Genomic DNA, 19541 nt, shown 5'->3' with positions numbered 1-19541 from the left:
TGAGAATCAGTTTCCCCAGTTCTTCCCTCACAGGGTTCTTAGGGAGATGAGATAATCCATATGAAGTGCCAGTAAGTAATCAGTAAATGATAACTGATATTAATATTATCTTCTTCAATATCACTATTGTCTTTTAAAAGTTTCCTTCTCAGTGATACAATGGAAGTAGCCAAGTCTTCCTAATTGCAAAGCCCCTAGGGAAGAGAGACAGCATTGCTCTCACAAGCAGGGAGAGCATCTTCAAGTCAAGATCACATTCCAAATTTAATTCATGATTTGCCCCATTCTGGGCATGAGTCTCTGGGTCATTGCTAATGCCTCTCTCTGGCCTTTGTCCCACACATTCCACACTAGGAATTGATCTTACATTTAGAACAGTCTCAGGGCAGAAGGTTGGCATGTGACACAGAAACACACAGGCTCCTTGGAACCAAGTTCCCAAGACAGCGCTCAGGGATAAAGATCCACCAAAGGCATCACCCAGACTCCACAAGACATCTGTTGGCTGGAGATCCATCCACCGTCTAAAGAGAAAGAGGAAAGCCATTTGAATTCTCTCGTGCTGGTACTGGCAACAACAATAATACTTGCTATTATCAAGCCCTGACCTGTGGGGAGAAACAAAGATCACACAAATGAAAACAGGCAAAGCCTATTTATGAGGTCATGAGGCCAATGGACTCCTTAAATTTTTTCAGTATCAGTCTTAATTGGCATGGCATTGCCTTCCAGGTTTTATGGCTTTCAGGGGTCTCAGAAGTTTATTAATTAATTAAATTAATTAATCCAGTAGGCACTTTTATTAATTAATGGATTGATTAAGTCAGTGATCTCAGCTTCCCCTGTTTTATTTCTCTACCTGATATCTACTGGCCATTGTAGCTTATGAGAGTCAAAGACTTTGAGGTGAAGGTGAGGAACATACACCTATTTCCGCTAAGGGACCTTTGTGTAGTTTGTTAAGAGAACTTGAGGGTGGAGTAACAACACACAACCATTTGTCTAAGGCAGAATTGAATGTAAGGTGGGGAAACTTAACCCCAGACAAACCAAGCTAACACAAGTGCAAGCCAACTACTTCATTGCGTGTTCAACCAAAGAGATTGAAATCAGTTTCAGTGCCCTTTGAATTTGCCGAGAGATACCCATGAGCTACTTAACTAATTTTCTTAAAAAAGGGGTGGTGTGATGACATGTGATTTTCATCTTAGAGGCTGACTCTAGAACCCAAACCCCTTATCAATTATGACTCTACCTCTGTGTTTATCACTACATATAGTGGTCAACACAATTGTTCACCCTGGTGCTGGTAGCATAGAAAAACAAGTAACATCCCACAGTGTGTCTTTGGGGTGATCATCCTGGATCCCTCACCTACTGCATGGAATCCCTGCTCTTCCTCTTTTCCCTCCTGCTTACTCTTAGAATTTTGAACTATAGTAATTTGCTTTTCATCTTTTGGGGCCCTCAGCCCTGTTCCTTCTCTCAATATTGACACTTTCTGCAGTCTTGAGTAAGAAACTCCTTTCTTAGCTTTAGTCCCATGAAGTTCCCTTTACCTGCAAGAGAGCAACTTTCAGGCCTGTACAGGCTGTGCGAGAACCGTACCTGGAAGCCTGGCTGAATCCCATTCCCAAACCATACTGGGAATACTCGACCATTTTGGGAGCTCCTGTTGTACCCTTGGTGAAGAATATGGCCATTGGATCTTGGCTTTTGGTCCTCATGTAGGTCTGCTTTGGAGGGGCAACTCTGTAAGCCATGAAAGAGGCAACAGTGAGATCTAAATTTAGGTTCTCTGATTAAGTGCCTAGGCCCTGGGTTTGGTAATCTCTGATTTTAAAAAATAACAGCTGGTATCTTGATATATTTGAGGATTATTTGTTAGAGGGGCAGCTGCCATTTTTCCCTTAAATTTTTTTGCATTAATTTTTGTTGCATAAGAAATATATGATGCATTTATACGCCAGCCTTATTTTTCTCAGTAAAAGACCCTCTTTATTCATTCAATTGCTCAAGTCAAAAATCTGTAGTAATCATTATTGTTCCTCTTTCCCCATCTATCGACTTACCTACCTAGCTATCTGTGCCACATCCTAACCATTGCCAAGCCCTGACAACTCTACTTCCAAAACATGTCACAAGTCTCTCTCTCTTCACTATCCCTAACCAGGGATGGGACTAAGGTGGAGTGAGTGAAACATTTGCCACAAACATTGTGATATTTAAGGGGATACCAGCAAATTCAGTAGTCAAGATAAATAATATTTTAGTGAAATGTTTTTAAATAGTGAAAACTAATGCAAAAATCCATGATAAACAAAATATTGAAATTTAAAACAAAGACAGGACAACAACACTTCCAAACTGTTCAAATATTCCCAGTATGATTTAGGAATGGGATTCAGGCCGGCTTCAAGATGCAGTCCTCACATAGCCTATAATCCAGATAGGCACTTGCATGACTCACCTTACCTGTCAGCCCAGTCCTGTCCCTGGTTCCAATAAAACTTTATTTATAAAAATAGGCAGCTGGTCTGTCATGAGAAGTTTACCAATTTGATTTTTTTAACTAAAAAAAATTAAATTATTCAATTGAAATGAGTATACAGTTTATAAAATTATAAATTATGAAAACATTACATAAATATATAAAATAAATATTTGTGGAAATTTAAAACTTCAATTATAAAAATTATTTTATAATTTAATTAAAAATTATTTTAAAATTAAAATATTATTTCCCTCGATCACTGGATTTTTCAGTGCCCTTTTACATTTTGTGCCTGAGGTGAGTTCCTCATTTGCCTGGCCTGTTTTCGGTCCTGTCTCCATTGCCACCACCATGGTCCACACCAGCACGGCCTCTCATCTGGACGACAGCAACAGCCTTCTCCTGGGTCCCTTTACTATCTCTCTTGTCTCCCATTTTTCAGACAGCAGTTGAGGGAGTTTCACAATTGTGGCTGAGATCAAGTCCTTCCCTTTAGTGTTTCCTAGACGACTCCTACATGACCTCCAAGACCTGCCGCAGTCTTCCCCTCCCTTGCGCTTCGGCCTCCTCTCCTGCTACTCTCTTCCCCACTCTCCGCACTTCAGGTGCCCTGGTGTTCTTTCTGTTCCTCACACAGTTTAAGCTCGCTCCCACCTCAGGTCCTTTACCTCTGAGTTCCCTCTGTAAGGGACAGTGTTCCCTCAGAGCTTCCAAAGGCTAGCTCTGTCATATTCAAATCTCAGCTTATCCTCACCTCAGAAGTCACCAAATCTAAAATCATTCCCCCATCTCCACATCAGATCAATTTATTTAATTTGCCTGTTTTGTTTTGGAGTTTCTTTTGGAAACTTTATTATATTGATAATTTATGTGTTTTCTTGTTGTCTATTTGTTGTCTGTAATATAAAATCCATGAGGGTCGGGGTTTGACTGTCTCGTTTACTGTTTTTTTTTTTTTTTTTTAACATCCCTGGACACTGAAATACTGCCCTCTATAATCCAGATAGGCACTTGCATGACTCACCTTACCTGTCAGACCACATTTATAATTATCAAACTTAATTTAGTAGTCTTGCCTTATCCGTGGGGGATGTGTCCCAAGACCCTCAGTGGATGCCTGAAACCATAAATAGTACTAAGCCCTATATACACTATGCTTTTTCCTATACATGCATACCTATGATGCAGTTAAATTTATAAATTAGGTATAGTAAGAGATTAAAAACAAAAACAAATAATAGAATATAACAATGTGCTGTAGTAAAAGTTATGCAAATGTGATCTCTGTACTCACCTATTTTGGACGGTAGTTGACCACAGGTAACTGAAACCGCAGAAAACAAAGCCACAGATAAGGGGGCACTACTGTATTTGGCTAACTTGAGGATGAACATGGCATCATCTCGCTATTTTAGTAAGTATTTCCCCATATCCCAGTGAGGGTGAGGTTTTCTTTTGTATAAACTTAAGGGGAACAAGTGCAGTTGTGTTACGTGGATATTGCGTATATATATGGTGAAGTCTGGGTTTTCAGTGTAACCATCACCAAAATGGTGTACCTTGTACCCATTAAGTAATTTCTCATTCCTCATCCTCTCCCATCCTCTGACCTTTCCGAGTCTCCAGTGTCTATTATTCCACACTCTGTGTCCATTTGTACACATTATTTAGTTCCCACTTATAAGTGAGAACATATGGTATTTGACTTTCTGTTTCTGAGTTATTTCACATAAGATAACGTCCTCCAGTTCCATCCATGTTGCTGCAAAAGACATTATTTCTTTTTTTTTTTTTGAGACAGAGTCTCACTCTGTCCCCCGGGCTGGAGTGCAGTGGTGTAATCTCGGCTCACTGCAACCTCGGCCTCCTGAGTTCAAGCGATTCTCCTGCCTCAGCCTCCCGAGTAGCTGGGATTATAGGTGTGTGCCACCACACCCAGCTAATTTTTGTACTTTTAGTAGAGACGGGGTTTCACCATGTTGGCCAGGCTGGTCTCGAACTCCTGATGTCAGGTGATCTGCCCACCTTGGCCTCCCAAAGTGCTAGGATTACAGGCATGAGCCTCCCGAAGTGCTGACATTGCAAGCATGAGCCACCACGCGCGACCATGATTTCATTTTTTATGGCTTCATAGTATTCCATTATATATAGTCTATATATAAGTTTTTTGTTATGTTTTTTGTAATATGTTTATATTTATATTACCTAATTTTTTACCCTTTCAAAACGAATGGTTACATATGAATCGGAACATAAGACTTTCACTCAGACTGGGAACTTGTAGGTCAGACCAGGGATGCTTGTGTTGGGGGTTACTCTGCTTTTTTCAGGACTAGAAATTGCCATTCAGCTTTTCATTCTGACCACTCACACCACCTTCTCATACATCATCTCATCTTGCATAGAAATTGCCATTCAGCTTTTCATTCTGACCACTCACACCACTTTCTCATATATCATCATCTTTCAAAGTCAAACATTTCCTTCATTTAAGCATCTCATATTCAGTGTCCACTTACTGAATCAACTTCTTGAAATCCAACCACCCATCATAGCTCTTATCTGACACCAGGAGCTTGGTTTTCAAGGTGGGGCAGTCGGACATGGCAGAGTTTACAACTGGGGCCGTAGCTTCATCAGCCACAATGCATTGGGCCTTAGACATGCGTAATTGATAGCGAATTTTCTTGGCAGTCAGCTGGGGGCTCCCAGGCACAAAGGTGATTCCTGAAAAAACCACAAAAGAAGGCTTCATTTTTATCTTTTGAGTAGAGAATTTTTCCTCAAGCATTCTGGCAGGCATGGATGAGGTCTCTGGGTTACCCTCTCTCTTAGGAGTCTCTCTTCTCTATTGGGTCAGTAACACGATGGCAACTGGGGAAAACTGAGACAGGCAGGAGACTGAGCCCACTGAAACAATCCAGTGATCTGTGGCTCTGTTGCTGTTATCCTTTCACCTCAAGCAGGTCCTGAGTTTAGATGGCCAAGTGTCAGACCACCAGTTACTTGAAATATAGCCTAATTTTGAAACTGTGATGCAAAGGGATTATGAAAACTTCCTCTTTGTTGTTTTCTCATGGCTTGAGAATGGCTTTTGCTGTGGATTTCTGGATTTGCACTGGAGAAAAGACAAAACAAAAAGACCTTCCTGCCTCTCTTCTTGGGCTGTTTCTATAGATTCTTCTGCATCCATAGAACACCTATTGTGGACCTCCTATGAGACTGGCATATGCTGGTTGCATCTGTGTGCCAGAGGCTCTTCTGACAGACGCTTCTTTTTAGTTTTCAAGCTTAGAGAACTAGAATACTTCTAGGATTAACTGGTGATGACCTTGCTTGTCTTGCAGTAATGCTTACACTCCCAACTACAGACCTATTGATTTTGGAAAAGGATCTGGTTTACCGGTGTGGGCCTTTCCCACATACTGCACCTTCATCTTCTGTTTCTCACACTGAAATCTCTTGGGCATCATAAAATGTCATTGTTCATAATAGCCCAAATGTGGAAACAACCTAAATATCTATCAACTGATGAACTGATAAATGAAATATAGTATATATATTTACACAATGAAATACTATTAATTCATAAAAAGAGTGGAGTACTGACACATGCTATAACATGGGTGAACCTTGAAAACATTATGGTAACTGAAAGAAGTCAGGGACAAAAAGCTAGATGTTGTATTCTATTTGTAAGAAATATCTGGAAGAGGCAAATCCAAAGATAGGAAGTAGATTATTGGTTGCCAGGTTTTGCAGAGAGCGGGGAATAGGGAGGGACTGCTAATGGGTTTCTTTTTGGGGTGATGAAAATCTTCCAGAAATAGACAGTGGTGATTGTTGCCCAGCTTTGTGAATATTCTAAAAACCACGGATTTGTACACTTTTAAATGGTGAATTTTATAGTATATAAATTATATCTCCAAAACAAAGTCATAGGAAACAGGATCTGGCATGGAATGGGGAGTTCATCTAATTCGAGTTACTCACTGGACTGATGGGAAGGCCGGGGGACACAGTGGAAGAGACTTGTTCAGCATCACTGATTGCCATCTTATAGCTATCAAGTTATCCTTTAGCATTGAGTATATATATATATATATATATATATATATATATATATGAAACCGTGCAATTGTGGGTGACACAAAGAAGTATCTTTCTTTAGATAACTGCAAACACTTTCAAGTGCCCCCACCCTTAGATGAAGCATTTGAAGAGGAGTGCCAAGTAATGTTAATTTATTTTCCCTATTGATTAGTAAGAACTCTTTCTACATTAAGGCCATTGACCACTTATCTTTCATAAGTGTTGCAAATATGTTTTCGATTTTGGCATTTGTCTTTGCCATGGTCTGAATTTGTGTGTCCTCCAACCCAGATTTATATGTTGAGATTCTAAACTCCAAGGTGATGGAGGTGAGATCTTTGAAAGGTGATCAGATCATGAGTGGAGGTCTCATGAATGGGATTAGTGCCTTTATAAAATAGGCTCCCAAGAGATCCCTCATTCTTTCCATCATATGAGGACACAGCTAGAAGGAGCTATTTCTGAATCAGAAAGTGGGCCCTCACTGACATTGCATCTGCCTTGATCTTGGACTTCCCAGCCTCCAGAGTTGTGAGAAATAAATTTCTGTTATATATGAGTTACTCAGTTGATAGCATTTTGCTATAGTAACCCAAGCAGACTAAGGCAGTGTTCAAATTTCTTTTGTGGTGTTTTAAGAAAAATACTAGAACTTTATAATAGTAGAAACTATATCTAAAAAATAATCTAACAGCTTTTCATTTTGTTTACAGATATAATGTTGAAATTTCTTGTGATAATGTCAGCGTAGTTTAAAAGCCAATTTAACTTATCATGTTGAGTAATTTATAATAATTGAGAGCTCTCTCATTAGGAGAGATGCATGTGTTGTTAGAGCCATCACTGTGCAGCTTTCTGGATGCCACCAAAAGGGCACATCAGATGTAATCACACAGACAGATCTCACATATATGGAGAAGGGAGGAGTGCACCCTGGTCCCTCCTCCAAGTTGGCCACACAGATGCTTCTTATACATTATAGTGATTTTTTTGATGAATGAAATTTTAAAAATTTCATTAAGTGTAGTACATCTTTTTTTTCCTTTTTTGTTTGGGTATCTTGTGTCATATTCAGAAAGTCTTTCCATGAGTTTATGTACTCACCTATATATTCTTCTAATACTTAAGTCCTTTTCTAACATTTCAATTTTTAATGGTCCATTTGAATTTATTTTGGTACATTATTTGGAGGTAGAGTTATGACATTTAACGTTTTCAAACAGTTATCTTTAAATCATTTAAGAACTAATCAATGCTTTCATTAATGGCTTGAAAAGACCTGATAAATTATTATTATTATTATTATTTTAAATAGACAGAGTATCATTCTGGCACCCAGGCTGGAGTGCAGTGGCGTGATCTTGGCTGACTACAAACTCCACCTCTCGGGTTCGAGCAATTTTCCTGCCTCAGCCTCCGGATTAGCTGGGATTACAGGTGCCCACCATCATGTCTGGCTAATTTTTGTATTTTTTTAGTAGAGACGGGGTTTCACCATGTTGGCCAGGTTGGTCCCGAACTCCTGACCTCAGGTGATCCTCCCACCTCGGCCTCCCAAAGTGCTGGGATTACAGGCGTAGCCACTGCGCCCAGCTGATAAATTCTTACATATACTTTGGTCTGTTCTGAACTTTCAATTTTGTTTTCATTCATTTTGCCTTATACTATCAATAAGCAATTTTAATTATTGTGAGTGAAAATGATAGCCCTGCTTTGGACTGGTATGTGGCTGAGGAAATCACTCTGCGTAACTTGGCCTCAGGTAGGAAGAATTTCTGGTGACCCAGACTGAAGTGGTCCCTGTCCTTTCTCAGACATGGATCAATTGTCCCTCAGGATAACTCAGTCCATTGGAAACTGGGGAAACACTGGGAGCCTGGATAGGCCTGAGGGTAGGGTTCACTCCCTTCCTCTCTTCTGTATGCTCCCCATAACTGACAGCTGGCATTCTCAAAGACACCTGCTCTTTGAATCACTTTTCAGTTTTTTTTTGTTTGTTTGTTTGTTTTAATCTAGCATCCCTGTTAGCAGGCAAAGGCAGTAGGCCAGGCCAGTTGTGGCAACTCCTAATGAGTTTAGCCCATCTCAGGGGTACTTTGTTTTTCATACGCACCTTCCAACTACCAAAAAATATATGCCTGTATTCTAAGAATAGAAAGTCAGGTACTATAGCAGATAAAGAGGAATGATATTGGGGGTGGGCTCCTTTCCAGTATCCTTCACTTCTCACGTGTGAAGGGGCTCTTGATTGAGGCATTTCCTGTTTATGTTGGAGGAGTGAGCCTCAGGGGCATGGATGGGATATCCACAAAGAGCAGCTCTATTCTGGCTGATCCCAAGCTCATTCAGGGTGACTCTCAAGGACTCTCTAATACTGGATGAAGAGCAGTGGTCTCCAACCTTCTTGGCACCTAGGTTTTGTGGGAGACAATTTTTCCACAGACTGGGGCAAGAGGATGGTTTTGGGATGATTCGAGTGCATTACATTTATTGTGCACTTTATTTCTATTATTATTACATTGTAATATATATTGAAGTAATTATACAACTCATCATAATGTAGAGTCAATGGGAGCCCTGAGCTTGCTTTTCTGCAACTAGAGAGTCCCATCTGGGAGTGATGGGAGACAGTGACAGATGATCAGGCATTAAATTCTCATGTGGGGTGCACAACCCAGATTCCTCGCATGCACAGTTCACAATAGGATTTGCGCTCCTATGAGAATCTAATGCCACCTCTGATCTGACAGGAGGGAGAGCTCAGGTGGTAATGCAAGCAATGGGGAGTGGCTGTAAATACAGATGAAGCTTCACTCACTTGCCCTCTGCGCATCTCCTGCTGTGCAGCCTAGTTCCTAACATGTCACAGACTGAGGTAGAGGACCCTTTAGAGATATTCCTGCCTTCTCTGTCTTTTTTTTTTTTTTTTTTTTTTTGAGACAGAGCCTTGCTCTGTCACCCAGGCTGGAGTGCAGTGGCACAATCTCAGCACACTGCAACCTCCGCCTTCCAGGTTTAAGCAATTCTTGTGCCTCAGCCTCCTGAATATCTGGGACTACAGGTGTGTGCCACCACATGCAGCTAATTTTTTTTTTTCTGCTTTGTGGTTTTTTTTTAGTGGAGTTGGGGTTTCATCATGTTGCCCAGGCTGGTCTCAAACTTCTAAGCTCAGACAATCTGCCTGCCTTGGCCTCCCAAAGTGTTGGAATTACAGGTGTGAGCCACTGCACCCAGTACCCCTACATTCTCTTTTTTATAGATGGGGAAACTGAGGCCCAGAGAGGGCAAGATGTGCATGCTCTGTCTGTTGTTTTGATGATGACTATGTTAGGACAGAGGTCTACAGTTCCTTGAGGTGATAAACAGCCTATGAGCTAAGCGCTCTGTGGATTATTTACTCTTCACAACAGTTCTGTAAGACTGGACCGTAACAGTTCTATAAATACGGACTATTACTGTCCATATTTAATAGACAAGGAAACTGAGATTCAGAGAGGCATAATTTACAGAGGTGGTAAGTGGTGGAGCTGGGTTCAAATCTAGGCCTGTTTAAAGATCCCCCACACTGTGGGAAGAATTCAGGCATCAGATAGAGATCCCTCTAACATCTCCATTCTGTGAATAACTGAGGCTGGGATTCACATAAGCCTCCAACCCCTGGGGTCCCTCTCCCATGCCTCACCCAAGCGCGCACAGGCCAGGCAGATCCAGTAGGCTTCAGGTGTTGGGGGCAAGATTATCATCAGCCGGTCTCCATGGCTAAGGGCACAGGTGTCTGAGAGGATGCTGGCGGCCTTCTCGGAGAGTTGAGTCATCCTTTCAAAGCTCCATTTGTCCTCTTCTCCTTTGGCACTAACCTTCCAGAGGGCGGGGTAAGGCCCTCTGAGTCCGTCCTAGGCAGGGTGATGTTTAAAATATGAATATTAGTCAGCATGGACATTGGCTATGGGAGGCCACTGTTGCCAGATAGCACCCTCAAGTGGCTAGATCTTGAGAGGCTAGGATGCCTGGGCTTAGGGGGAGCTACTGTTTCTCAACTGGCACAGAAATATTTACTGTTTACTGACATGGCAGTACTGGTAGGTTTCAACATAATGTCAGGCATGAGCCTAGGGAAGAACCTCCTGAGAGAACTCAGCATGTAACATGAAACCAGCCCTGCCCAGGATGGCAGAGATTTCTCTGGGCATAAATCCCACTACTGGGTGTCTACCCAAAAGAAAAGAAATCATTATATAAAAAAGACATCTGCATTCATGTGTTTATGGTAGCACTCTATTCACAATAGCAAAGTGATGGAATCAACCTAAGGGTCCATCAGTGGATGATTGGATAAAGACAATGTGGTATACATACAACATGGAATATTACTCAGCCATGGAAAAGAATGAAATCCTGTCTTTTGCAGCAACATGGATGGAGCTGAAGGCCATTATCCTATGGGAAATAATTCAGAAAAAGAAAATCAAATACTGCCTGTTTTCACTTATAAGTGGGAGTTAAACAGTGGGTACATATGGACATAAAGATGGAAATAATAGACATTGGGGAGGCTGGAGGGGAGTGAAGTTTGCAAAATTACCTATTTGGTTCTATGGTCACTGTTTGGGTGATGAGTACAGTAGAAGCTCAAGCCTCACCATTGTGCCATCTATACATGCAACAAACCTGCACATGCACCTCCTGAGTCTAAATTTTTTTAAGAAAAGATTTCTCAGGGCATGATCCTGTAAGTAGAGAAGAGTGCCCTCCTCCTAGCCCATAGGATTCTATTCCTGCCTTCAAATATACCTGTCTTCCAATGCAACTTATTTTTCAGTGGGACGAGTTTTGAAGGGGAAAGAATTTAATTTCCAATACCTCTTAGTGAATGCATGGATGAAGTTACCTAGAACTTTCAAAGCATTTCCATTCTAGCTGAGCCTTCTCCTCCTTAACAACACGGGTTTGTCCTCTTCTCTCCCTGAGGATGGAGGGAAGACAGGCTCTTTTCTCCCTTTTTTCCTTCTTTCCCTCCTTTATTCCTTTTTTCCTCCTTTCTGTCCTCTCTCTCTCTCATCTCTTTCCCCCATCTCTCGCCTCTTTCCCCATCCCTCCTTTCCTTCTCTCCTACCTTCTGAACTTAATTTCTTTCTTCCTTTAAAACTTTCTTCCTCCTTTTATCTCTTTCTCTTGCCTTTCTTCTCTTTTTCTCATCCACCCTGGAGCAGCCCATAGAATTGCTACTTTGTTCTGACCTGTTTAGAGTCTTCTTCTTCTCCTTCTCCTTCTTCTTTCTTCTTCTTCCTCTTCCTCTTCTTCTTCTTTTCTTCTTCTTCCTATTCTTCCTCTTCCTCTTCTTCTTCTTCTTTTCTTCTTCAAGTTTTAGGGTACATGTGTACAATGTGCATGTTTGTTACATATGTATACATGTGCCATGTTGGTGTGCGGCACCCATTAACTCATCATTCAGCATTAGGTATATCACCCAATGCTATCCCTCCCCCCTCCCCCCACCCCACAACAGTCCCCAGAGTGTGATGTTCCCCTTCCTGTGTCCATGTGTTCTCATTGTTCAATTCCCACCTATGAGTGAGAACATGTGGTGTTTGGTTTTTTGTCCTTGCGATAGTTTGCTGAGAATGATGGTTTCCAGCTTCATCCATGTCCCTACAAAGGACATGAACTCATCATTTTTTATGGCTGCATAGTATTCCATGGTGTAGATGTGCCACATTTTCTTAATCCAGTCTATCATTGTTGGACATTTGGCTTGGTTCCCAGTCTTTGCTATTGTGAATAGTGCCTCAATAAACATACGTGTGCATGTGTCTTTATAGCAGCATGATTTATAATCCTTTGGGTATATACCCAGTAATGGGATGGCTGAGTCAAATGGTATTTCTAGTTCTAGATCCCTGAGGAATCGCCACACTGACTTCCACAATGGCTGAACTAGTTTACAGTCCCACCAACAGTGTAAAAGTGTTCCTATTTCTCCACATCCTCTCCAGCACCTGTTGTTTCCTGACTTTTTAATGATCACCATTCTAACTGCTGTGAGATGGTATCTCATTGTGGTTTTGATTTGCATTTCTCTGATGGCCAGTGATGATGAGCATTTTTTCATGTGTCTTTTGGCTGCATAAATGTCTTCTATTGAGAAGTGTCTGTTCATATCCTTTGCCCACTTTTTGATGGGGCTGTTTGTTTTTTTCTTGTAAATTTGTTTGAGTTCATTGTAGATTCTGGATATTAGCCCTTTGTCAGATGAGTAGGTTGCAAAATTTTTCTCCCATTCTGTAGGTTGCCTGTTCACTCTGATGGTGGTTTCTTTTGCTGTGCAGAAGCTCTTTAGTTTAATTAGATCCCATTTGTCAATTTTGGCTTTTGTTGCCATTGTTTTTGGTGTTTTAGACATGAAGTCCTTGCCCATGCCTATGTCCTGATTGGAATTGCCTAGGTTTTCTTCTAGGGGTTTTATGGTTTTAGGTCTAACATTTAAGTCTTTAATCCATCTTGAATTAATTTTTGTATAAGGTGTAAGGAAGGGATCCAGTTTCAGCTTTCTACATATGGCTAGCCAGTTTTCCCAGCACCATTTATTAAATAGGGAATCCTTTCTCCATTTCTTGTTTTTGTCAGGTTTGTCAAAGATGAGATAGTTGTAGATATGTGGCATTATTTCTGAGGGCTCTGTTCTTTTCCATTGGTCTATATCTCTGTTTTGGTACCAGTACCATGCTGTTTTGGTTACTATAGCCTTGTAGTATAGTTTGAAGTCAGGTAGCATGTGATGCCTCCAGCTTTGTTCTTTTGGCTTAGGATTGACTTGGCAATGCAGGCTCTTTTTTGGTTCCATATGAACTTTAAAGTAGTTCTTTCCAATTCTGTGAAGAAAGTCTTTGGTAGCTTGATGGGGATGGTATTGATTCTATAAATTACCTTGGGCAGTATGGCCATTTTCATGATATTGATTCTTCCTACCCATGAGCATGGAATGTTCTTCCATAGAGTTTCTTATTATAACAATGAGAATTGGCAGGGATGGGATAGGCCTTCCCCAACCCCTTCTCCTCCCATGACCAATAACAACAAACACAACTATATCTCTCCCCTGCCATTAATTTTTATTTTCTTGTCAACCACATTTTGATGTAGTTCAGGCCTAGGCCATCAGAGATAATTTTATTTATGTGACCATGGAAGTAATTTTTTTTTTTTTTTTGAGACAGTCTTGCTCTGTCGCCCAGGCTGGAGTGCAGTGGCATGATCTCAGCTCACTGCAACCTCTGCCTCCCGGGTTCAAGCAATTCTCCTGCCTCAGACTCCCAAGTACCTGGGACTACAGGCACACACAGCCACACCAGGCTAATTTTTTGTATTTTAGTAGAGATGGGGTTTCACCGTGTTGCCCAGGCTGGTCTTGAACTCCTGAGCTCAGGCAATTCACCTGCCTCGGCCTTCCAAAGTGCTGGGATTACAGGCGTGATCCACTGTGCCTGGTTGTAATTTTCATTTTTGTTCTACAATATCTTTGTGCGACCCAAGTAAGAGCTCTGCTCACATCACTCAAGCACCTTTAGTGGTTTGCCAGAGCCCATCACATCAGGTCCAAACTCTTTGGCTTCCTGGTTTTTTTTTTTTAGGGTGATATGTAGGGAAAAGAAAGAGAGATCAGACTGTTACTGTGTCTATGTAGAAAGGGAAGACATAAGAGACTCCATTTTGGAAAAGACCTGTACTTTAGACAATTGCTTTGCTGAGATGTTAATTTGTAGCTTTGCCCCAGCCACTTTGCCCCAGCTACTTTGACCCAACCTGGAGCTCACAAAAACATGTGTTGTATGAAATCAAGGTTTAAGGGATCTAGGGCTGTGCAGGACGGGCCTTGTTAACAAAATGTTTACGAGCAGTATACTTGGTAAAAGTCATCGCCATTCTCTAGTCTCAATAAACCAGGGGCACAATGCACTGCGGAAAGCCACAGGGACTTCTGCCCTTGAAAGCTGGGTATCGTCCAAGGTTTCTCCCCATGTGATAGTCTGAAATATGGCCTCGTGGGATGAGAAAGACCTGACCGTCCCCCAGCCCGACACCCGTAAAGGGTCTGTGCTGAGGTGGATTAGTAAAAGAGGAAAGTCTCTTGCAGTTGAGATAGAGGAAGGGCACTGTCTCCTGCCTGCTCCTGGGAACTGAATGTCTCGGTATAAAACCTGAATGTACATTTGTTCAATTCTGAGATGAGAGAGAAACCGCCCTATGGTGGGAGGTGAGACATGTTTGCAGCAATGCTGCCTTGTTATTCTTTACTCCACTAAGATGTTTGGGTGGAGAGAAACATAAATCTGGCTTATGTGCATGTCCAGTCATAGTACCTTCCCTTGACTTAATTATGACATAGATTCTATTGCTCACATGTTTGTTGCTGACCTTCTCCTTATTATCACCCTGCCCTCCTACTACATTCCTTTTTGCTGAAATAATGAAGATAATAATCAATAAAAACTGAGGGAACTCAGAGACCGGTGCCGGTGCAGGTCCTTGGTATGCTGAGCGCTGGCCCCCTGGGCCCACTGTTGTTTCTCTATACTTTGTCTCTGTGTCTTAATTCTTTTCTCAGTCTCTCGTCCCACCCGACTAGAAATACCCACAGATGTGGAGAGGCAGGCCACCCCTTCATGATAGAATTTACTGATGAACAGACTAGTACAAATGAAAAACAATGAAAATACCAAGAGTTTATGTATGTATGAAGAAACACACCCTACCACACGATGCCATTGAGTGTGGGAATTGGCACTTTTTTTGTAGAAGGCAATCCAGAAATGTGTTTTCCAAATGCTCGTGTAGTGCATTTGATGGAGTAATTTCACTTCTGGTAATGTAAATGAAGAAAAGAATATAGATACACAAAGATATTCATTTCAGCCTTGCTTACAATAGCAGAAAAAAACTTGTAAACTACTTAGAGGGGTAACAATAAAGAATAAATACATTTTGGTTCAACACTCAATGAAATACTTTATAAACATAAAGATATTAAAGTATTAAGTAGAATATTTATTGGTGTTGAAAGGTAGTTTCCACATCATATTGTTTCCACATTATATTATTTCTACGGTGCATTGTTTCTACATCATGTTATTTCCACAGCATAGTGCTTTCACAGCATAGTGTTTGGAGGAGAAAAACAGCAAGTAACAAGTCAAGTAACAAGTGTGATTCCAGGTTACAAATAGTTATATATAGAATGACTCCACTTTTGTGAAACCGGATGATCTATAAAAATCAGTAGAAAAGAAATATCTATGAAAATTACCAGTGGTTATCTTTGGGTAATATTCCATATTAAAATTTTTTCATGTTTACCAGTATTTTCTAACAATTCTATAATGAAGTGCTCTTAAATGATAAAGGGTTGGAGCAGATGATTTGTAAAGTTCCTGCTGACTGATGTTTTGGGCACCTGTGATTGATGCCCCAAGTGACTTCAGACAACCAATGTTTAGTTGGGCTGACTGTGTGGCTTTTGGAGCCCAAGCCTTTGCTCACAGCTGCAGCCCTCTGAATTCCTTGGCACCCAATCACTGCTCATCTGTCTTGCCTCCCAGCCTGGAAGCTTCTGCTGGGTAGGGCCCAGCTGGGCCTTTGTCTGTAATCCATATGCTTAATCAAGAGCTGAGCAAAGAAACAAGGCTCCACATGGTGCCAGATGCCATGCGGGCACAAAGAGATAAAAGGCACAACACTAGCCCTAGAATCTTACTGGGACCCAGGACTCACACATAGTGCCTGGTTGTAGAACACAAGCTAAGAAAAGCAGAGGAGAGAGAAAGCAGCACAGGCTGGGCTGGGAAGGCAGAATGGGTGGGGAGGGCACCCCAAGAGGGGGCACAGCTCTGCAAAGGTGAAAGCACCCCAGAGTCCTTCAGGATACATGCCTCAAACCTTTTCAAGGAGCTTTCACAATCCTTGCTCTACAGAATTTTTGTTCTTTGGCCCAAATGGGTAAAAATTAAGTCTCCTAAACAGAAGTCTTCCCTCTTATCTAACCCTAGATGATGCACCAAAGGCAATAAGTATATTTTGCACAAAGACAATGAATTACTGTTTTGTCCACTTTCCTTACTCCTCCCAAAGTGGGTGATGAAGGTGGGGAGGGCCAGGAAGGGGCCTGGGGAGGGGAGGAGAATAGAGGGGCAATCAGAGATTACACATGCAAATAACTCTCGCTGCTCACTCTCCACACGCACTGGATTCTCCTGTGGGCACCACCAGCGCCACTTGACAGAGGGAGGAAATGAGGCTCAGAGAGTTAAAATGACTTGCTCCAGAGTTACCTAGCCAGAGAGTAAGCAAGGCCACGCCACACAGCAGGGCCTTTCAAAAATTAGACTGCTTCCTGCCTGTTTTCTCCTCATAACTCAATACTCTTCCCTCTGACCCTATACCTAGCCAAACTGTTCCTGAATACTCTTCCTTCTTTCCATCATGTCTCTACTCACGTGGTTGTTCCTGCCTAGACAGTCTTTCCCTTGTCTTTTTGTTGAAATTCTTCTCATTCTTCAGGATGCAGTAAATACCACCTCCTTTATCAAATCTTTCTAAATTCCATTATCCAGAGGCATACTTATACTTATTTCCTTTGGCACTTCTTTTTCAGCACTTTGTGGCTATCATTTGCTTTAAAGAAAAACACTACACAGTAAGTTCCTTTAGTGTTTGGCTTCTAAAATTTTGTATGTGCTAGAAGATGCTCAAAAATGTTGGTTAATTAGAATCATATCTATGTGACAATAATATTACTAGTGATAATAAAAGCTAACTTTTATTGAGTGTTTTCAGGGTGTTGAGTCCTGTGCTAAACACTTTTTATTGATTGTCTCATTTAATCTTCTCGACAACACTGTGAAAAACACACCATTAATATCTCCATTTTACTGATAACAAAACTAAGGTCCTAGAAGGCAAATAACTTGTCCAAGTTTGCATGGTTATTTAGCAGCAGAGCCAGGATTTCAATGTAGAACCAACTGGCTGTAAAGCCTATGTTCTTAGTCATTTTTCTATAATTTCTTTTCTCTGAATTTGCACTTTCTAGTGCCAGCCATAGATGGGATTTGAATCTCATGATCTTTGGACGCTTTACCAATTGGCCTTGGCCAAAGTTTCCAAGGTAGAAAACAACAAGTTTTACCTTTTCCAGCTGGGACCACTGATCCAACACATCCTTTGCAAAATTAAAGTTCTGAGAAACTGCTTGGACTAGGCACCTGGAGTCAGGGGGTCTGATGGTCTGAGTAGCACATTTTTGGTTTGGATAGCAGCAGGCTCCAAATCCCAGTCTGAAACTCCGGACCAAGGAGAAGGGTTGAAATCGGCCTAGCATTTGGGTCAGACAGGGAACCACCTAGGTAAATTGAGGAAAAGACAGGGAGTAATTGAGCAGCTCAGAGGGATAATCACTGAGGTTGTAGTGCTGAGAATGAATCCATAAGGCAAACAATTTCCTTATGAGTACAAGCAACAGTCAGATCATTGGAGAAGAAGCCCATGAGCACAGATACTTACCAATTCCAAGAGGAGTTTCTATGGGGGGCTTCAGATGTTTGGAGGATGGTAGAGCTGTTGCCTTCTGTCTCCTCTGAGAACTGCTTACCTCTTATAGTTTAGTTGCCGGCTCTGGGGAAAAAGGCATTTCCTTGGTGCCAGCACAAACTAAGTCCTGGCTCACTTTCATTGGCTCTCAAGCCTAAAAGGCAATCTCTTTTGCTTCTGGGAGATAAAATCTATGGGCTGTGAGCTAAGTTGAAGCAACAGGTGTGCCTTGCTTTCTGATATGATGTCAGGAGAAATAGGTCACAGACTACTGTGCCAAGTGTGGTGAAAAGATGATGGACACAGAGTTTAAATAAGATTTTGTTGCTTACAAAAATCCTGCACTGCAGAAAGAGAGAAGGGGGTTGCTCATCAGCCAGGTGAGGTAACCACACCCTGCCTCTTTAACCCACTGAGATGACAGGCCTTTTTTTTTTTTTTTTTTTTTTAAATAAATAGGCACATCGAAGGCCCTCTAGGGATTGCCTCTCAAGATAGTGTAGGTGAAAGTCTCGTACTCAAGGTAGTGTAAGTGAAAGTCTAGCAACAATCAGGTAGGGAGCCAGATCTCATGATCCTCAGCGGGGGGTGGTGGGAGGGTCCACCTTGGAGCCTCAAATTAGCAAAACTAAAGTTTGAAAGGGGGTGTTTATAATATATATTTAAAAGAGGTCACAATATTTGTTTAATAAAATATTGAAGATTTATTGTTTTGATAAGATTTTAACTTTATTTATAACTGTGTGAGGTGTAACTTGGTTACTGGTGGTTGAAGTTCTTCATCACAATTCCTATCCATGTTTCCAGTCACCAGAGGGAGTAAAATAATGTCAGCTTTGGATGATGGGTTCACTTATTCGCATTCCAGAAATCTGAGATTTAATGGTTTCAATTTGATGATATTAACATTGTAACTATATCTAATATTAGAACTAAAATATTCCAATAAATTATCTAGATTATCTAGTCCAAGTACTGCCTAAAACATCACGCTGCCTTTAAGATGAATAAACTCCTTATTGTGGTGCATTGGTTAGATATAAGTTTGGCTGCTTCAACAAAGACACAAAATAGTAAATTTGTTTCTTCAATTGACAGTCTGAGCATATGCAGTGAAAAGCTGTTTGTATTAGTCAGTGTTCTCCAGAAAAATAGAACCAGTAGGAAATAGAGAAATAAAGATGAATATAGATACAGATATGTGAGAGGGACTTACTAGGGGAATTAGCTCATGTGATTATGGAGGCTGAGAAATCCTATGGTGTAAGCTGAAGAACAAGAGAAGTTGGTAGTGTGGCTTAGTCCAAGTTTGAAATCTTTAGAACCAGGGAAGCCAATGGCCTAACTCTCAATTTGAGGCTGAAGGGCTGAAAAC

The 19541-nt window shown here is 41.2% G+C and overlaps 1 protein-coding gene across 1 annotated transcript in view; it reads right to left on the bottom strand.

Annotated features, from left to right (window-relative positions):
• ACSM6 (acyl-CoA synthetase medium chain family member 6) overlaps positions 1 to 18822 on the bottom strand; it is a 35217-nt gene extending 16395 nt beyond the window's left edge. The window contains exons 1-6 of the mRNA XM_054660361.2: positions 18140 to 18822; positions 17766 to 17978; positions 10269 to 10479; positions 5014 to 5221; positions 1609 to 1752; positions 368 to 524 (exon numbers count right to left, since the gene is read on the bottom strand). Of these exons, the coding sequence (XP_054516336.2) occupies positions 368 to 524; positions 1609 to 1752; positions 5014 to 5221; positions 10269 to 10479; positions 17766 to 17957 (912 nt within the window). The 5' untranslated portion in view covers positions 17958 to 17978; positions 18140 to 18822. The remainder of the gene's footprint in view (positions 1 to 367; positions 525 to 1608; positions 1753 to 5013; positions 5222 to 10268; positions 10480 to 17765; positions 17979 to 18139) is intronic.
• Between the last annotated feature and the right edge of the window lie 719 nt (positions 18823 to 19541).

Source organism: Pan troglodytes, chromosome 8 (assembly GCF_028858775.2).
Source record: "Pan troglodytes isolate AG18354 chromosome 8, NHGRI_mPanTro3-v2.0_pri, whole genome shotgun sequence".
Classification (NCBI taxonomy): Eukaryota; Metazoa; Chordata; class Mammalia; order Primates; family Hominidae; genus Pan; species Pan troglodytes.
This window is presented reverse-complemented; position numbering and strand designations above follow the sequence as displayed.